The sequence below is a fragment of the Prionailurus viverrinus genome, chromosome B4 (assembly GCF_022837055.1).
Source record: "Prionailurus viverrinus isolate Anna chromosome B4, UM_Priviv_1.0, whole genome shotgun sequence".
Lineage (NCBI taxonomy): Eukaryota > Metazoa > Chordata > Mammalia > Carnivora > Felidae > Prionailurus > Prionailurus viverrinus.
The window spans coordinates 75933406-75950569 of record NC_062567.1 but is presented as its reverse complement, the minus strand read 5'-3'; the positions used below and the strand labels follow the sequence as shown (position 1 = coordinate 75950569).

At 51.8% G+C, this 17164-nt stretch overlaps 1 protein-coding gene across 1 annotated transcript; it reads left to right on the top strand.

The window, feature by feature from the left end:
* Positions 1-947: 947 nt before the first annotated feature.
* Positions 948-15073, top strand: LOC125170393 (keratin, type II cytoskeletal 5-like). Its single transcript, XM_047866992.1, has 9 exons — positions 948-1427; positions 3232-3440; positions 6153-6213; positions 7287-7382; positions 9420-9584; positions 10359-10484; positions 11162-11382; positions 11952-11986; positions 13267-15073. The coding sequence occupies exons 1-9, from the start codon at positions 948-950 to the stop codon at positions 13467-13469; spliced, it is 1596 nt and encodes a 531-aa protein (XP_047722948.1). The 3' UTR covers positions 13470-15073.
* Positions 15074-17164: the final 2091 nt, after the last annotated feature.

Here is a 17164-nt window from a genome sequence, read left to right as displayed (position 1 = left end):
TGAACCAAGATAAGAGAAGACGAGTCTAAAACCAGGGGCTAAAATCAGGAAGGGCTGGGAGGGATGGCAGGAAGAAGAGAAATGACTCTGAGGGCAATTGTTAAATGTCCCTGGTCCTCACGGACGAGAGAAGACGAGGGGACAGGAATGTGGCAAGAAATCCTGTGCCTGCCACCCTCAGATAAGCCATCTCTCTTCCACCAGTGTCAGGTGCAAAGATCCAGAGTAACCTGCTGTCAGACCACTGCGCCCTAACATCGGCTCAGCAGGCATGAGCCACGTGACCTCAGCCAAGTTTCTCAATGACTCTCTGCCTCAGTAGCTTCATGAGCAAAACAAGAATAATAACGGCTACCCCTGGTGCTTCATGGTGATTAAATGAGAAGACAGGTGTAAAGCAGCCACCTCTAGCAGCTGTTCAATACACATTGGCAATTATTATTGTCTTCCACACTCACAAGGTTATTATGAGAATCAAGTGACATAACATTGGCAATAACCAACCACATGGCCTGGCACAAATGGAATCCTCAGTAAAGGAGGTTTCTTTTCCTTTCCCGGTGACAGGAAGGGCCTAATCAAGTTCAGAGTCTAAGACCTGGGAATCCAAAGAGAGGAGCAGCTGGGAAAGAGTGGGAGTGTCTGCAGCGTGAGCCTGAGAACCTGGGTGGGTGGGGGGCTCAGGACTTGGTCCTGAGCAGGACCTGGACCAGGCCTGGTCCTGCCCTGGGTAGGGTGTTCCCCATGATGATTAGGGGGCAGGAAGATGGGCTGTGACCAGACATGCCATTGAGATGAACTCAACAGAGTGGTCTTTGATGTTCTCCGGCCAAGCCCAGTTCTCGAAAGGCATAAAAGTGAAGGAGAGCCTGGGACAGCTAGACTTGGAAGGCTCCTCGTTCCTTTGATACTTTCGCTCCTCTGCCTCTTTGGCACCAGCTCCCACCATGACCCAACGATCTTCTGTCACCATCAAGTCAGGAGGCACTCGGAACTTCAGTGCTTCCTCGGCCAGCCTCCTCCCAGGCTGCCGGCCCAGCTTCAGCTCTGTCTCCGTCTCCCAGGGTGGAAAGAGCTTTGGGGGTGGCTTTGGGGGTGGCTTCGGGACCAGGAGCCTCCACAACTTTGGAGGCAGCAAGAGAATCTCCATCAGTGGAGGCTACCGCTCCAACCGGGCCAGCGGTGGGGGCGCTGGCTATGGGCTGGGTCTCGGAGGCATGGGCTACAGGGTTGGGGGAGCCTTCGGTGGGTATGGATTTGGAGCCGGGATGATTCCTGGCTCTGGGGGCATCCAGGAGGTCACCGTCAACCAAAGCCTCCTGACCCCCCTCCACCTGGAGATAGATCCCTCTCTCCAGCGGGTACGAAAGGAGGAGAGGGAACAGATCAAGACCCTCAACAACAAGTTTGCCTCCTTCATTGACAAGGTGAGAGGCAAGTGGTCCCCCTGGGAAAGTTGCTGGTGCCCAGGGTATGTGTCTTTTCTGTGATTTTCTGAGGTCTACTGTGACTTGCCCAGGACCTGTGATCCTGGGGGCTGGGGAGACTGCCGGCCAGATGAAGGAGGGAGTGATTTCCCACCCTGTTGTGGTGGGAGCAGAAAAATGTTCATCTCTACACTCTAGAGCTGTCTGACCTACTGCAAGGACATTGTTCTTTTGATGGATAATGAATGTGTACTTGGCTTAAAATTAGACAGCAAAAATGGATCGTTTTGAAGGGAAAAGGACAAAGGAAAGAAAGGTTATGAGTTCAGTTCATGGAAGTGGGCTGGGGTCACTTTATCCTGTGCAGTTAATAGAGGCAGTTCCTCCTGTGGTGGCCTCCCTGGTGATTTGGGTATGTCTGTGACTGGCGAGGGGCCGGCTTTCCCACTTTTCTTCTGGTGAGAGCTAAGCTGTGATGTCAGCCCTGAGTGCACCCTGCTGGATGCCTGGACTCTTAGGGGTTTCCCCAGGTCCAGGGAAAGAAGCTATTTTGTTTTGCACCACCACGGGTTTACATCTGAGCTGGTTGCTTTTGTTTGGGAAGAAGCTGTTCAAGGGTCTGGAAAGAAGAGTGCCAGACTTTTCCAGCCCAGGCTCTACTGCTAGGAGAACGTTCCCTAACTTCTTGGGCCTTGGTTGGGTTGGACAGACAGACTCCAAGGTGACTGTGCATGTCTAACAGGCTATGAAATGCTTCATCATATGGTCCCATATCTAACCAAAGTGACTGTTGAAGCAGTGCTTCTTGAGTTTTATCACCCATGCCAGCCCACTTGGCCTGGGGTTTGCACCAACAGATGTGAGATTTCTAGGAGGCCGGCTCTGAGGGGAACCGTAGGCCCTCCTTTTCTTGGTTTATCTGGAGGATAGTGGAGAAAAGGGGATGTGCTATGGAGGGACTTGGAGTCAGGATTGCCCTCCGGCCTGTGACAAAGGAAGAGAAAGGTGGGAAGGGGAAGTAGGGTGTTTGTTAGAGGCTCTCTGTAGGCACACTGCCATCTTCTCTGTTTGGGAGGCTCCTCTGTTCCTTCATTCTGAGACTGCGTGTCATTCCAGCTGCTCCCAAAGGAAGGACTTTGTTTAGCGAGAAAGTATTCACGTATTCACAGGACTGCCTCCCAGACAAAGGAGCAGATGAGTGCAACTTAAGAAAACCAAATAAGTAGCACAAGACCACAAGGGACCTGGGTGCAGAGGGGGCTTGGCAAGGCCACACAGTTGGCTGTCAACATGGCTGGGATTGTGCCCAGTTCCCCTCAATGCGACGTTAGAGTGACCCATTTCAGCATTCTTGGACTGTATGGGCAACTGAGTTCAGATTCTAGATCCAGATAAATCACGTAAGAAAGGAAGTGGACAGATTACATTTTCTGCCAAGAACCTCCTGCCCATTTAAGGGGAATCAAAATCCCACCCAGGAACATGGTGGTGGAGTGTTCTTTCCTTCAGCTACCACACATCAGCATGATTTGGTGTTTATGGATGATTTCTAGCCTCTCTGGTCCTGGTCTTACTTCTCCCATCTCCAAACCAAGCCACCACCTGCCTCCCAGGCCATTGCACCAACATTTGGGTGGCTCTTGACATTCCAGGCTCCTTCCAGGATGAGGAAGAGGAGCCTGCTACCTGGACTCCAAGGTCTTTCAGGGCCTCTCTGCACTGTTGGGGGGTCCTGTAGCCCAGAGCCCTCTGGGGAGGCTGCACAGGGCAGCCCTCACAGTTTCTCTCCTCTGGCTGGGGACAGGTGCGGTTCCTGGAGCAGCAGAACAAGGTCCTGGAGACCAAATGGAGCCTCCTGCAGGAGCATAAAACCACCAGGGCCAATATCGAGCCCATGTTTGAAGCCTACATCAGCAACCTGAGGCGGCAGCTGGACTGCCTGGGTGGAGAGCGGGCACGGCTAGAGACGGAGCTCAAGAACATGCAGGATGTGGTGGAAGACTTCAAGAACAAGTGAGTGGACCCTCCACCAGCTTCTGGGAAGTCCCTGCCCTGAGGCTCCTGGGAGGCCCTGCTCTCTAGAAGTGTCCAGTCCAGCGGAGAAAGGGGACACAGGCTCAGGGCAGTGAGATGGAATCAGAAAAAGCAAGGGGACCCTGTGGTCAAGATTGTTGAGGCTCTGGGGAGGGGTGAGGCTATAGAGGGTGGTAACTGACATGGTCACAAACAGCAGGATTTGAACAACAATCTGGTAAAGTCTGCAGACAGGAAAGTAAGGCTCTGAGATAGCAACTATTTTATCCAATGTGATACAAGTGGCAACTCATGAGTTAGGACTTAAACCTCTAGAATCTCACCATTTGTTCCACTCAGTCCCACGGCTAACTTGCACAATGTTTGGGCATCCACCCCAACCCTGGCCAAGGCCAGGATCAAAGCAAGAGGAGACCTATCTTCTGCCTCCTCCACGGAACCACACACACACACACACACACACACACCACTAAACGTGATGGCATGCTCATGCCTGTACATTCAAGCAGCTCCTTATTTTTATTGATTTCATTTATTTCTGATGTTCTTGGTCCAAACAAAATAAGTAATTTCATAAGCAGTTTTGGTTATGCTTTGTATAATGTAATGAGAGTTCAGGTCTGAACTGAGTTGAAATGGTAGCCACTACCCGCATGTAGCTATTTTAATTTAAATTAATTAAAATTAAATAAAATTTGAATTTAGCTCCTCAGTCACACTAGCCACATCTCAAGTGCTCAGTTGCCACACGTGGCTAACGGGCCCCGTAGCCGATGCAGATATAGAGCATCTCTATCGTCGCAGAAAGTTCTACTGGACAGCACTATAGACTCTAGAGTCAGTGGATTTAGAATCTTGGCTCAACTGCTTACTAACTGAATGACCTCAGACTCTCTGAACCCAGGTTCTTTGTCTGTTAAAGGGTATATTAATAGTGCCCACCTCATAGGAATTGAGAATATTATATCAAAACTTGCATATGAAATACTTGGTAGGGTGACCAGTGCCTGGCACATAGTGAGTGTTAACTATTTTTATTATAGAGATGATTAGGTATGTAATGATGCAGACATAGGCAAGAGAAGCAATTGCAGATGGCTAATTTATAACATGTATGCAAACACGAGGTAACCGTGTTTCAGTCCAAGAAGGCTTCCCGGAGGAGGAGATAGAAAGGTGGAGAAGGAAAGAGACACAGGGGAGAACTACTGGGGCGGGCGGGCTGGGGATCTGTTGAAGAGCATGCTCCCGGCTGATGGACAGCCATGTTCCTGTGGCAGGTATCTAAGAGGCCTATGAAGGGAGAGTGACTGTGAGCTGGAAAACACAGAAGACAAGGACAGTTGCATGGAGTTAGGTGAAGAAAACATGTTCAGGAGCACCTGGGTGGTTCAGTCAGTTGGGCAACTGACCTCGGCTCAGGTCATGATCTCACAGTTTGTGGGTTGGAGCCCCATGTCGGGCTCTGTGCTGACAGCTCAGAACCTGGAGACTGCTTTGGATTCTGTGTCTCCCTCTCTGCCCCTCCCCTGCTCATTCTCTGTCTCTCAAAAATAAATAAATGTTAAAAAATAAAAAAAAAAGAAAACATGTTCAGATTTAATTAAAAGGCAGCACGAGGAAGCAATAAGGAAAACCACAACAGTTCTCCCAGAGGACTTGGGAGAAGGCATAGTATTGGAAATTCAATGGCAGGAAAGAGCTTCCCTCAGATCCTACTGGACAGCTGAGGCAACATCAAAGTGGGGAGATTCTGGTTATATACATAAGGCAGGATAGTGCTTGGTGGTTTTAAAAAAAATAAGGACAAGCCATTCAAAGATGAGAAAAAGCCTCTGAGAGGTTAAGTGACCTGCCCCTGGTGACTCAGCTGGTAGGTGGAGGAGATAAAGCCCCAACCCCAGCTGCCCAGAGCTGCTAAAAAGGGTGGGGTTCACTGATGCTCAGGAGGGTTGGGAGGAAAAGGATCACCTAGAGCAGAAGCGGACCTTCCTTCCCAGAGGCCAGTGTCCCCTAGGGGGTGGGGCGAGTAGGGCTGCTCTCGAGGGCCAAACTGAAGAATGAGAAACCTGGGCAGCTGCTGGTGGGAGGGACTGCTTCCTCTCCATGGTTCAGTGCAACTAAGAACAGAGCGGCAAGGCCACATGAGGGCAACACAGGCCGCAGGAGCCAGCCAAGGCCAGGGACTGTCTGCCCTGGGTCAGACCATCCTCTCTGTTCTTCTCTTCTGTTTGGCTTGGGGCGATACCAAGGGGGTGAAAAAGGAGGCATGCTGGCCCCTTTATGCAGCCTCAGCCCTCTAAAGATCAGAGCCCTGAGAAATGCAATCTCAGGAGGAATGAGGGGGTGACTTTGCTTCATTGTTGTTTGGGGTTTGAGTTTTGTTTGGGCAGAGGTGGTTGTGTGATTGATTTGGGATGGGAGTGGGGCATGTGTAACAGGGGAGCTATGCTCCAGTAGCACGTTCTCCATGTCCGTTCTGGAGACCCACACTATCTACCCACCTACAGCCCCCACTGTTTGACCTCACTCCCAGAACCCTGCTCCTAACACCAATCCACTTTTTCAAAATTGATTTATAATTAGCATACAATATTATATTAGTTTCAGGTATACAACATGTTAATTCCATATTTTTATATGTTACAAAATGGTCACCGTTGACAACCCACTTCTTGATCCTTCCCACAGGTACGAAGAAGAAATCAACAGGCGCACGGTAGCAGAGAACGAGTTTGTGGTGCTCAAGAAGGTAAGGGGACAGGGTTTCTCCCTCCTGACGCTGAAGCCCAGGTAGCCCCTTCTGGGAGTGACAGCTGCCACTGAAGCCAGTGGCCTTACAAGTTTAATCTGTGCAACTAATTTTTGAAGCAGGTTTTACTTCATTTTTTAATGTTTTTTAAAGAGAGGGAGAGATTGTGTGTGGTGTGCACACTCATGGTTGCATGTGCACGCACGTGCACGTGTGGGTGAGGGAGAGACAGAGAGAAAGGGAGAGAGACCTCAAACAGGCTCCATGCTGTCAGCGCAGAGCCAGATGTAGGGATCAATCCAACCAACTGTGAGATCATGACCCGAGCCAAAATTAAGAGCCAGACCCTTAACCAACTGAGCCACCCAGGGGCCTCAAAGCAGGTCTTACTTTAGAAGTGAGAAAACTCAGGCTCAGGCAGGTTAAGTAAATTGCCCAAGTTTACCCAGATCATCAGCAGTGAGTCAGGATCTGGGACTCCAAAGTCCCAGCTGTAAATCATGACACCAGATCCTCCCCATGTGGAGTCCCTGTGGGGAGAAACAAGCAAAATGGACCCTGTGCTGAGCTGAGTCTCCAGGACATCAAGTCAGCCTCAGGAGGACATGGGCAGGACAGGGATCAGCTCCATGGAGTTATGGATCTTTCTGCTCAGCGGGGGCAGGCAGAGGGAAGGGATACCAGCCAGAGCGGGGAGAATGGAGCAGCGGTGTGTAAGGTGCAGGGAGCTGCTGAGAGTGTGAGGAAGGGGGGAGGCCACGGAAGGTGTGGGGAGAGGCTGAGAGAGCCCAGAGGCAGCAGAGGCCCAAGGAGCCAGGATGGGGTTGACCTGATCACATGCAGGTGACAAAAGACATCTGTTCATGTGGCACCAGCTGATGAGTGAGTGGGCATTCCCCAAGAGCCCTGGTCCCCACAGAGTATGGGCCCTCCTGCAAGTTCCACTCCATATCCTGGAACAAAGAAACACCCTCATCCCCGGGAGATGAACTTCTCCAGCCTAACTCCCAGTCAGAGAGGCTGGCTGACCCACGAAGGATGGGATTCAGAGTGACAGCATGTTCTGTGCCCAGGACGTGGATGCTGCCTACATGAACAAGGTGGAGTTGGAGGCCAAGGTGGATGCCTTAATGGATGAAATCAACTTCCTGAGAGCTTTCTATGATGCGGTAAGCAGTGCCAGGTGCTCTCCCCACAAGCGTTGGAGGCTGGGGTCCTGGGCTGGGCACAGAGACTGACAACTCCTTCCTTCATCTTCTCTCTGCCCTCCACCCCATCCCTGGGCTGGAATTCATGGAACGGATGCTGCCTTCCCTACTAAGGAACAAAATGAGGTTCCCTAGGGCAGCTGGGGGCTCAGATGAGGTGAGAAATTCCACCTTGACCATTTGGACCAAACATGTCTGTTGGTCAGACAAAAAATCCCTATCATTGAATTATACGTGATTTCCACAGACATATCTGAGCAGCCAGGCTCACCCAGTCCAGCTCAGACTTATCAGCTACTCTTCCTAGAGAGGCTGTAGGATGATGCAATTTCACAAACCAGGTCGCAATTAATGAGCCCTTGGGTGCTTCTAGAAGCATACAGCACAACTGCCTGGTTCTTCTGAAGACACATGTTGTCATGCACTGCTGTATGCCAGATACTGTTCTAGGGGCTACAGGGGCAGTGCTGAGCAGACACAACAAGGCGCCTACATTTTTGGAGCTTCTGTTACAGTAAGAGAGACAGGCAGCATGGAGAGGATCGAAAACTATACCATTTAAGGCATAGCAGGGGCAATGGAAAGAAACAACAAGGAACTGTAGCAGGTAGGAGGTGGGTGATAGTTGAAGAGAAACTGAAGAACTGAGGATCAAAGAATGCCAAGAGGAGGCCATGGTGGCTGGAGGAGAGTGAGTGAGGTAGAGTGGTAGAGATGGGGTCAGTGATGTCAAGGCAGGGGTGCAGGGCCTTGTGTGCCTCCAAGTAGGCCTGGTAAGGACCCGTGATATGCCTGTGCATTGCATATGTTTGGTGCCCAACAGAAGTTGGTCATGTTCTGGGAGCAGAAGCATGGGCTCCATGTAGTTGGACAGGCTCAATGACCACCCTGCAGCCCACATGAGGCACAAAGGCATCATTTTTCTCTTTTTTTTACTCACTTCAATGCTGACAGCTGCAAGCATGTGGGCTGAGACCCCCTGAGCTAGGTCAGCTATCAGAAAACTACTTGGGAAAAACAGATTGTGAAACAACAATGAAATAATAATTTCTTAAAGCAGGAAATACATGAGCGGGGAGAATGGAGCAGCGGCGCTGTTGAATAAACAAAGGAAAAGAATAGTTTCACTTAGATTTCTGCTTTGGACCGATGACTCTCAGGTTTCAAAGTGTGTCAGAATCTTCTAGACATCTTGTTAAAACACCAGTTCTGATTCAGTAAGCCTAGGGTGGGACCCAAAATGTTGCACTTCGAGCAAGTTCCCAGGTGATGCTGCTGCTGCTGCTGCTGCTGCTGCTGCTGGTCTGAGGATCCCATTTTGGGAACCACCACCTTAGATGATCCTGGAAAGTGATCATTAACAAACTGATTGTGGTTTACCTTTTCAAAAATTGTGTTATGTGGATATGAGTTGATTTAATCCTCACGGAAAGCATATGAAGCAATTCTAGGATGAGCCCCTCTGAGACTCAGAGAAGCCATCTAACCTGCTTGGCAGACCTGAGACTCGAATGTGTTGTTCCGGTGCCCTTTCAGCTGTCTCGAGCTGATTTCCATTTCCCATCCCTGAAGGGAGGAAGGAGCCAAGTTGGGAAACAGGATTGAGATGCAGCAGAGTTTCTGGCTCCTCCTGACTCAGTGTTCTGTCATGAGAGGATTTCTTTTTCTGGTGTGAAAGGCTGTGTTTTCTCAGAACATGAGACATCCTGGCACTGACAGGTCACAGCAAGGTGCACTCCCTTGATAGTGGGAGTGACTTCTGGAGGATGCTGGCTAGAGTTACTGTGAGGCTGCTCTCTGCCTGCAGATGAGGTGATGATAAGGCTATGGCATAAACTCAGCCATCTTCCTAATGTCCCTCCCATCCCTTCAGGCCTAAACAAGGTGCTGCACCCCAACAGTGCAAGTGAGGTCCTTGATGCCGGGGTCTGTTCCCCTGGCCACCATCTCCCAACACACACACCCTGCTTCAGCTCTTTATTTTGGCCCCCAACACAGGAACTGGCTCAGCTTCAGGCCCAGATCTCAGAAACCTCCGTGGTGCTGTCCATGGACAACAACCGCAAGCTGGACCTGGACAGCATCATCTCTGAAGTCAAGGCCCAGTATGAGGACATCGCCAACCGCAGCCGGGCCGAGGCCGAGTCCTGGTACCAAATCAAGGTGAGGGGTCAAGGCCAAGTCCATGAAATAATCTTAGAGAACTGGGATTTCAAAGGCAAATTAGGTCAACAGCCTTGTCCTCTCAGGTGTCCCAGTCTGATGGGGTCAAAGGGATATGCATTCAGCCTAGGGCTGTCCCTCCATCGGGAGCACCCCTTGGGCAGCACTGTCAGGACCTGAGGGAACAGCCAGATGCAGGCAGGAGGCGGTCAGTCCTCTGCCAGGGAGGAGGATAGACACACCTCCAATGCCTTGTGGAGGACAGCAAGGGACAGCTGGATGGTACCACCCATCAGTGCCAGCAGGAGCAAGACAGGCAAGGTGGAAACAAGAGCAAGGCCTAGTCTCCTGGATCCAGAGAAGAGAGGTTCAGCTGGCAGTGGCTGAGGGACTGGAAGCAAAGGCTGGACATGGGCTACACAATAAGATCTTCCAGGTTAGAGCTGGGTGGGGGTCACAAATGTGAAAAAAGCTTTAAAATCAGAGAGTGACACGCACGCCTGTATGCTGCTGAGCTTCTGAGGATAAGACCCCTGATGTGGAGGGACTTCCAGGCACAGACAGGAAGGGTCCAGCTGTGGGCTGGAGCCCGCGGACGTGGAGAGTGAAGGGCAGAGCCAAGAGACCATGCAGATGGAATTAGATGGAAAGTAGCAGTGGGGGCAAAGGGAGGCACCGCCAAGCAGCACGCTGGAAGCCTGTTGGGCCCTGAGAAGCCACGGCCATCCTTTCTCTGGCCTGACGGCCCCTGCCTCTTGACTCCCCTGCCCCCAGTATGAGGAGCTGCAGCGGTCTGCTGGCCGCCACGGGGACGACCTCCGCACCACCAAGATGGAGATCTCTGAGCTGAACCGTGTGATGCAGAGGCTACGCTCTGAGATTGATAACCTGAAGAAACAGGTAAAGCTGAGCTCCCAGAGGACAGTCTATCCATGTACCTGCCCGCCGGCAGACCTGGGCCTGGTCCCAATTCAGCCCATGCACAGAGAAGCCTCCCCAGATACGTGACTGCCCAGGAATGTAACTGTGCAGTCTTCCGCCACTCCAGGGACATTGGGCCCCCCTCTAGGGAAGAGTCTGTCCTCTGGGGGCATACAAGACAAAACTATCCAGAGAAGTGTGGCATTGGAAAGGACCCCCCCCCCAAATCATTTTATCCATTATAGCTAAGTCTCAGATTATCCAAGGAGGACAGAGATTGCTCTCATTTTTATTTTTTATTTTAATTTTTTAATGTTTATTTATTTTTGAAAGAGAGAGATAGAGCATGAGTGGGGGAGGGGAAGAGAGAGAGAGAGAGACACAGAATCCAAAGCAGGTTCCAGGCTCTGAGCTGTCAGTACAGAGCCCAACACGGGGCTTGAACTCACAAACCACAAGATCATGATCTGAGCCAAAGTCGGACGCTCAACCGACTGAGCCACCCAGATGCCCCCATTATTTTTAAAGATGATGAGGCTCCCACCTCCTTTGCATGAAATCCATTTCAGGAAATCCTCCCATATTTTTAACCTAAAACGCACATCTTACTGCACTGTCTGTGGGCGAGCTCACAAACCCCTGTGTGCTCCTGGCAGTGTACCACACTCCAGAACGCAATCGCTGATGCCGAGCAGCGCGGGGAGCTGGCCCTCAAGGACGCCAAGCACAAGCTGGCTGAGCTGGAGGATGCCCTTCAAAAGGCCAAGCAGGACATGGCCCGGCAGCTGCGGGAGTACCAGGAGCTCATGAACGTCAAGCTGGCCCTGGACATCGAGATCGCCACCTACCGCAAGCTGCTGGAGGGCGAGGAGTGCAGGTGAGAGGCTCAAACAGATGCCACTAGGGCAACAAACACCACAGACACCAAGAGCCCTACAGTGTCGGCCCCAGACAGAAAGTACAAGGGCAGAAACGAGGCTAAAACGCAGCTGCTCCCCAGAGGCACCCTGCAGTCTCAGCCATTCCTATAGTTCCTTTTGGACCCACGGCAGAGGGTCAAGGAGACAGGTGTTGGGGAGAGGTGGCCCACGACTACCTAGAAGGCCATAAGCAGAGCCGTTCCAGCCCACACCCATGACAAATGACGCCACACAGTCGTTGAACCTCAGGGGCTCTGTGTTTGCCCAGAGATACCTACAATCTGACTGCCCATTTCTAGTGAACACATGTCCTTCCCCATTTCTCTATGCACTTTCCCTTGGTCTGTCTTCTAGATTTCCCTCACGGATTCATATTAGCTAGATGAACAAAAGGCTTGCTAAGCTTGTATGCCAGGGCCTGGCATACAGAAAGCACTCTGTGCTGACAGCTATAAATGCAAAGAGCCCAGGGCTCATCAGCTTCTCAGCAAATTAAAATGTCTCTCTCTCTTCCCCCCTGCAACAGACTCACAGGGGAAGGTGTCGGACCTGTGAACATCTGTAAGTAAATGTCTTGGGATAATAGAAAAGTGGGAGTCAAAACAGAAAGCAATAGCATCACTACCAGGGATTTGGTGATAGATGTGGGCAGGGATGCCTTTAAGATCCTCTCAAGGGCTCTGTGAAGACCGCTTTCTTCTTTGGCCTTTCCTTTCTGGGGGGTCAAGAGAGACCTGTGGTGATACCTCACCCCCCAGGGCCTGTCCCAGTGTGGTCACGTGTCCACAGGAAGGACTCTACTGTGGTCTCAGAGGACCTGAGCTACAGGACAGGACAGACAACTCGCAGAGTGATGGCTTAGCTAGTTCTGGCAGGAAATCAAACGCACCCAGCTAACCAGAGGCTACCAAGCTGGTTAAATGGAAGGAGGCATATCTAGAATTGAAGCAAATTCACCAAACAAGTAGAGCCGTGACTGACCCGGTTCGGCCTTGGCTCGAAGAGGGGAGAGCAGGAAGAATCATCTCACGGAATAGTCCAGCAGGATGAGGGGACATTCAGGGAGCACTGAGTCCTGGGCACGAGAATTAGAGTCTCCTTGGGCCCCGTGTGGCTCAGACCACCAAGGGAGGCCAGAAAGCCAGGCTGGGGAGAGCTCAAACCCAGCTGATAACAGGGACGGGTTTGCTTCACCTGGAGAAATGGACACACAGAGGGGAGGTCAAAGAGGCATCTTCAAATGTTTGACAGGCGGTGGGGAGCCACATCCCAAGGTAGTGAGCTCCCCATCACTGAACATATTTGAGCAGGTACTACAAACCATTGACTTTCAGTGATGTGGCATAGGTGATTCCAACTGGGGGAGGTTCATCTGGATGGCCTTTGGGTCTGTTCCAGTGGGGAGCTTAGGATCCCGCCTAGGAGAGGAGAACTCGTGCTCCATCCAATAGGAGAGGCCCATGGAGAGGAGGAAGGAGCACAGAGCAGGTGTGACCCTGGGCAGGCTGCCTGATGTCTCTGTGCCTCCGTTTTTCCTCTGTGGCATGGAAGCGATGGGAGTAATAGTGTCCTCTCGGGCATGTTGAGATCAACGTGCTCACAGCTGTGAAGGTGCTCTGAAAACTGCGCAGTCCCTCAATTGGAATGCTCAGTGTGGAGCAGTGGGTGACGGGGACAGCGAGTCCATGCCCACCCTCTCTGACCCCTGCTCCAGGTCCGAGGAGACTCCTGTTCCCTAAGAAAGCACCGCAGGAGGGAGCCCACCTAGGCTGAGAGCCAGGGAGGGGGGTCTTGGGGACTCAGAGGAGAGTGCCAGCGTGCCCTGTGCCTTCTCTCCACAGCCGTGGTCTCCTCCACCGGAGGCACAGGCTACAGTGCAGGTGGCGGTGGCCTCTGTGTGGCCGGAGGCGGCTACAGCAGCAGCCTGGGCTACGGCGGGGGCGGTGGCTTTAGCTCCACCAGTGGCCGCAGCATGAGTGGCAGCAGCTCCAGCATGCGTATCATCTCCAAGACGTCATCCACCAAGAAGAGTTACAGGAGCTAAAGGGCCCCGCGAGCCTCGGCTGCCCCCTCAAGGTCCCCAATGCCCAACCCTAAGGCCTGCCGCTTTGCTGATGCTCCATGCACACAATCAACAGCCAGAGGCGAGGGGAGTGGTCTGTGAGTTCTAAGGTCACCTTGCCCATCCCTCTGTCTCAAGGAGGTACCCCCTTTGCTCCTCATCCCAGAGCCCTCCAAAGTCCCCAGGCATCCAGTCCAACTAACACTGACTCAACTGCTCTGTGCCAAGACCCAGGCTAGGACTTTGCCCATCGGTGTCTTCCAGAGCAAGGGTGAAGAAGTAGGGTCTTCCTCTCCCCATCTGAGCTGAGTCCACTGCACCCATACTCCTTTATGGGGGAGGGGTGAGCTTGGGATTGACCTTGGTACCCCCAAAGAAGTTGAGTGTAATCTCGGCCAGAGTTCACACGTGTGTGCTCTCTCACTGCACACAGAACCATCTCCTACATGCCCCCCCTCACACCAGGGAATGTTGCCAAACTGGCCGGCATATTGTGTCCTCACCTCCTGCCTTCTTGTCCCCACCCAGCCACCAGCCACTTCCCCTGACAACTCCCACCATCAGAATATTGGAATAAGAAATCAACACCACACAAAGCATTACCAACTCAATTATTCATGCTAAAATAGAATAATTTTATCAAGAACCCAAAAGTTCTCCATGGCCTAGGACTATGTTCCATGATCGTTCATAGCCAAACGCCTTCAAATCAGCCTCATTGAAGCCAATATTAGAATTACTGCCCCACACAGAACCGCCCTGCTGCTGAGTGGGAGGGAGGCAGGCTCACGCCAGGCTGTGGGAAGGCAGCGAGGCAGAAGGTGTACCAGGTAAGGGAGTCCAGTTGGCCTGTGTTAGAACTGCCCTGGGAGAATCTCCCTGCAGAATAATCCTCCGGGCTCAGGAGTCTTTCTCCATCCTCTGTGGTAACCATGTCCTTTTTCTGGAAAGTTCTCTTTCCTGCTTACTTTTCTCTTTCCACCTTCTCATCCACCCTCCCTCCTTATTCTCCTCCTCCTCCCCCACCATATGTGATTCCTCTCCCGATCCCTCCTCTCCACCCCTTTATTTCTTTTCTCCCTCTCCCATTCATCCATTTGGCAATAGATCTCCTACTTCCTCTCTCCTGACCTTTCTTTCTCTATCTCCCTGTCTCTGAAATATCTACAGTGTGGATTTTCCTGTCCCCAGCCTTGGCTACAACCACAACTCTTAAGGCAATCCACCAAACCCCCTGCCCCACAGGGAAGACCTAAGAGGGCAGACACGGGAGAGGGGCAGTCCTCCCCCTGTGTCTTTCCTCGCTCTCAGAGGATGCTTGCTCGGCCTGTGAAGGAAGCAGAGGTAGGGGAACAGTGGAAGAGGGGAGCCACGTAGGCACAGAGATCTTTCCCTACTTGAGGAACTGTGAGCCTTCCCAATACCTGCCACGTATTCAAGACAAAATGCATTCCAAAAGCAGGCAGGGACTGGCTGCCAGCTGTAGACATGAAGACAGGAGAGAAAAAAGTCACCCCGCTCTGATCGTCTCAAACCCTTCTGAACTGCCTGCTCCCCATGCCTGCCTATTTCCTAAAATCGCTTCAATAAAGTGTCACCGAGCTCTCTAGGTCTTGGTGGAGTCTGCGTCCTATCTCACATTCTGGGCAACATTGGACCTGGTGTTATCCTGGAGCACTTGCCTTCCACCCACAACAAATCCAGGGAAGCATCCTACTCTCTGTTCCCAAGCTCTGGTCCTGGGCTCCAGGGAACCCAATGCATCATGGCAACATACTCTGGTCTACCTAGGGGTGGAGGGGGAAGGCTCTCCAGCCTGGCTTCTTGGTGTCTCCAGCACTGTCTCCTGGGCCCACCTCTGGGACTCTTACCCGAGGGTGGAATGGGAATCCCCTTTTTCTGACATCATGCAACAAGACCCACTCCACCCCACCTCTGCCTCCCACCATTGCCCACAGCCCCTTGTTATACCCCTGACATCCCCAAGCCCTGCTTGCCCTCCGCAGCACTCTAGGACCCAAAGTTAAGACTATGAAAAAAGGAACTGTATGAAATGTCACAGTTAAACCAAAACTGTGGGGTCCCAATCTCCTAATTTACAGGTGGAACCAAGAAGTCATAAGCATATTGGCAGGAGCCTCCATTCTTTTTTTAAATGTTTATTTATTGTGAGAGAGAGAGCACATGTGGGGAAGAGACACAGAGAGAAGGAGAGAGAAAATCCCAAGCAGACTCCATGCTGTCAACACAGAGCCCCCATGAGGGGCTTGAACTCACAAACTGAGATCATGACCTGAACCAAAATCAAGAGTGGGACACTTAATTGACTGAGCCACCCAGGTGCCCCAGGAGACCCCCATTCTTAACCAGGCTTCTCTCCACCAGAGCAGCAGAGCATGGTGATGTCAGAAAGAATAGGATCGAATCCCAGCTTACCACAGATAAGCTGTGTGGTTTGGGGTACTTTAATTAAGTCCTTTAATCACTCGGCTCCTTACTTTCGTCATCAGTAAGGCAGAAACTGCTTCACGACGTCATCATACAATTAAATGAGATAATGGATGTAAGGCTTATGGTGGTCCCACCACACAGTAAGCACCCAATAAGTTGCTATTATTATTGTTGGCTTGATTTTGACCTGGAGAACAGCTAGTGAGGGAGGGAAAGACAGCTGGCCCCAGCAGAGGTCTCACTGATGGAACTGACAGAAAGGGAGGAAGGAAGAGAATCGGGGGGCATTTCAAACATCTCCAAAGAGCTGTGACCTCGGTGCTGGGGAGAAAGCCTGTATCCCGCATACACCTGAACAATTCCTGAGGGCAACAAATGTCCCCAGAAATGTTCTCAGGCCAGAGCAGACTCCGTCTACCTCAGGGAGGCCAGGGACGGGGTGAGGAGAAAAGGCAAAAGAGTAGTGACACAATAGTATTGATCTGATGGTTGACCACAATGCGTCCTTGAGGGCCCAGAGATTCTTGGGGAGAGATCCCTTCCTCTCCCCTCCTCAAGCACAAAGTATCTCCTCTGGAGTCCCCTGTAGGCTTTTTTTTTTTAACTAAATGAGCCCAAAGACAAGAGTCAATGTCAGGAGCCCTCGTGGCACTGAGTCGGAACCAGTACCCGCCTGGCCTGAGCCTGTTTGTGGAGGCTTCTCCCACCCCAAATCCTCCCTCCCAGAAAGCCTCTAGGATCACCTAGGAGCCCATGATGAGCCTTGCACATCAGCAGAGAAGCAGAAAAGCAGCCTTGGGGAAATAGAGCATCCCCAAACATAGTTAATTTGGCCTCTAGTCCTGGGGCAACCGGAGGGTATAATTCATCCCCCACATATACCATGAAGTGACGTAAAGTCCCAACTCTCCCTTTCCTTGAGGCTGAGCCACCCAATATGCCCACCGTCTGGCTGGCTGGCCCCTTTCATCACCCCCATAAACGAGGAAAGGGGACACCAGCACTGCCCACTGGCTCCCTCCCTTTGCTCTCTGCTACCCTAATTATCCACCTTGGTACTTAGCTGCTGCCAACAGCCCAAGCTTATAAACCTGTTAATGGTGGTTTGGGCTTTGACCCTGCCCAGCCCTCCATCTCCCACCAAATAAAAGGGTAGAAGCTGGGCTGACTTGGTAACTCGCACCACCCGCTCTCCGGGCCAGCCACCTCTCTGCCTCTGTCCCGCC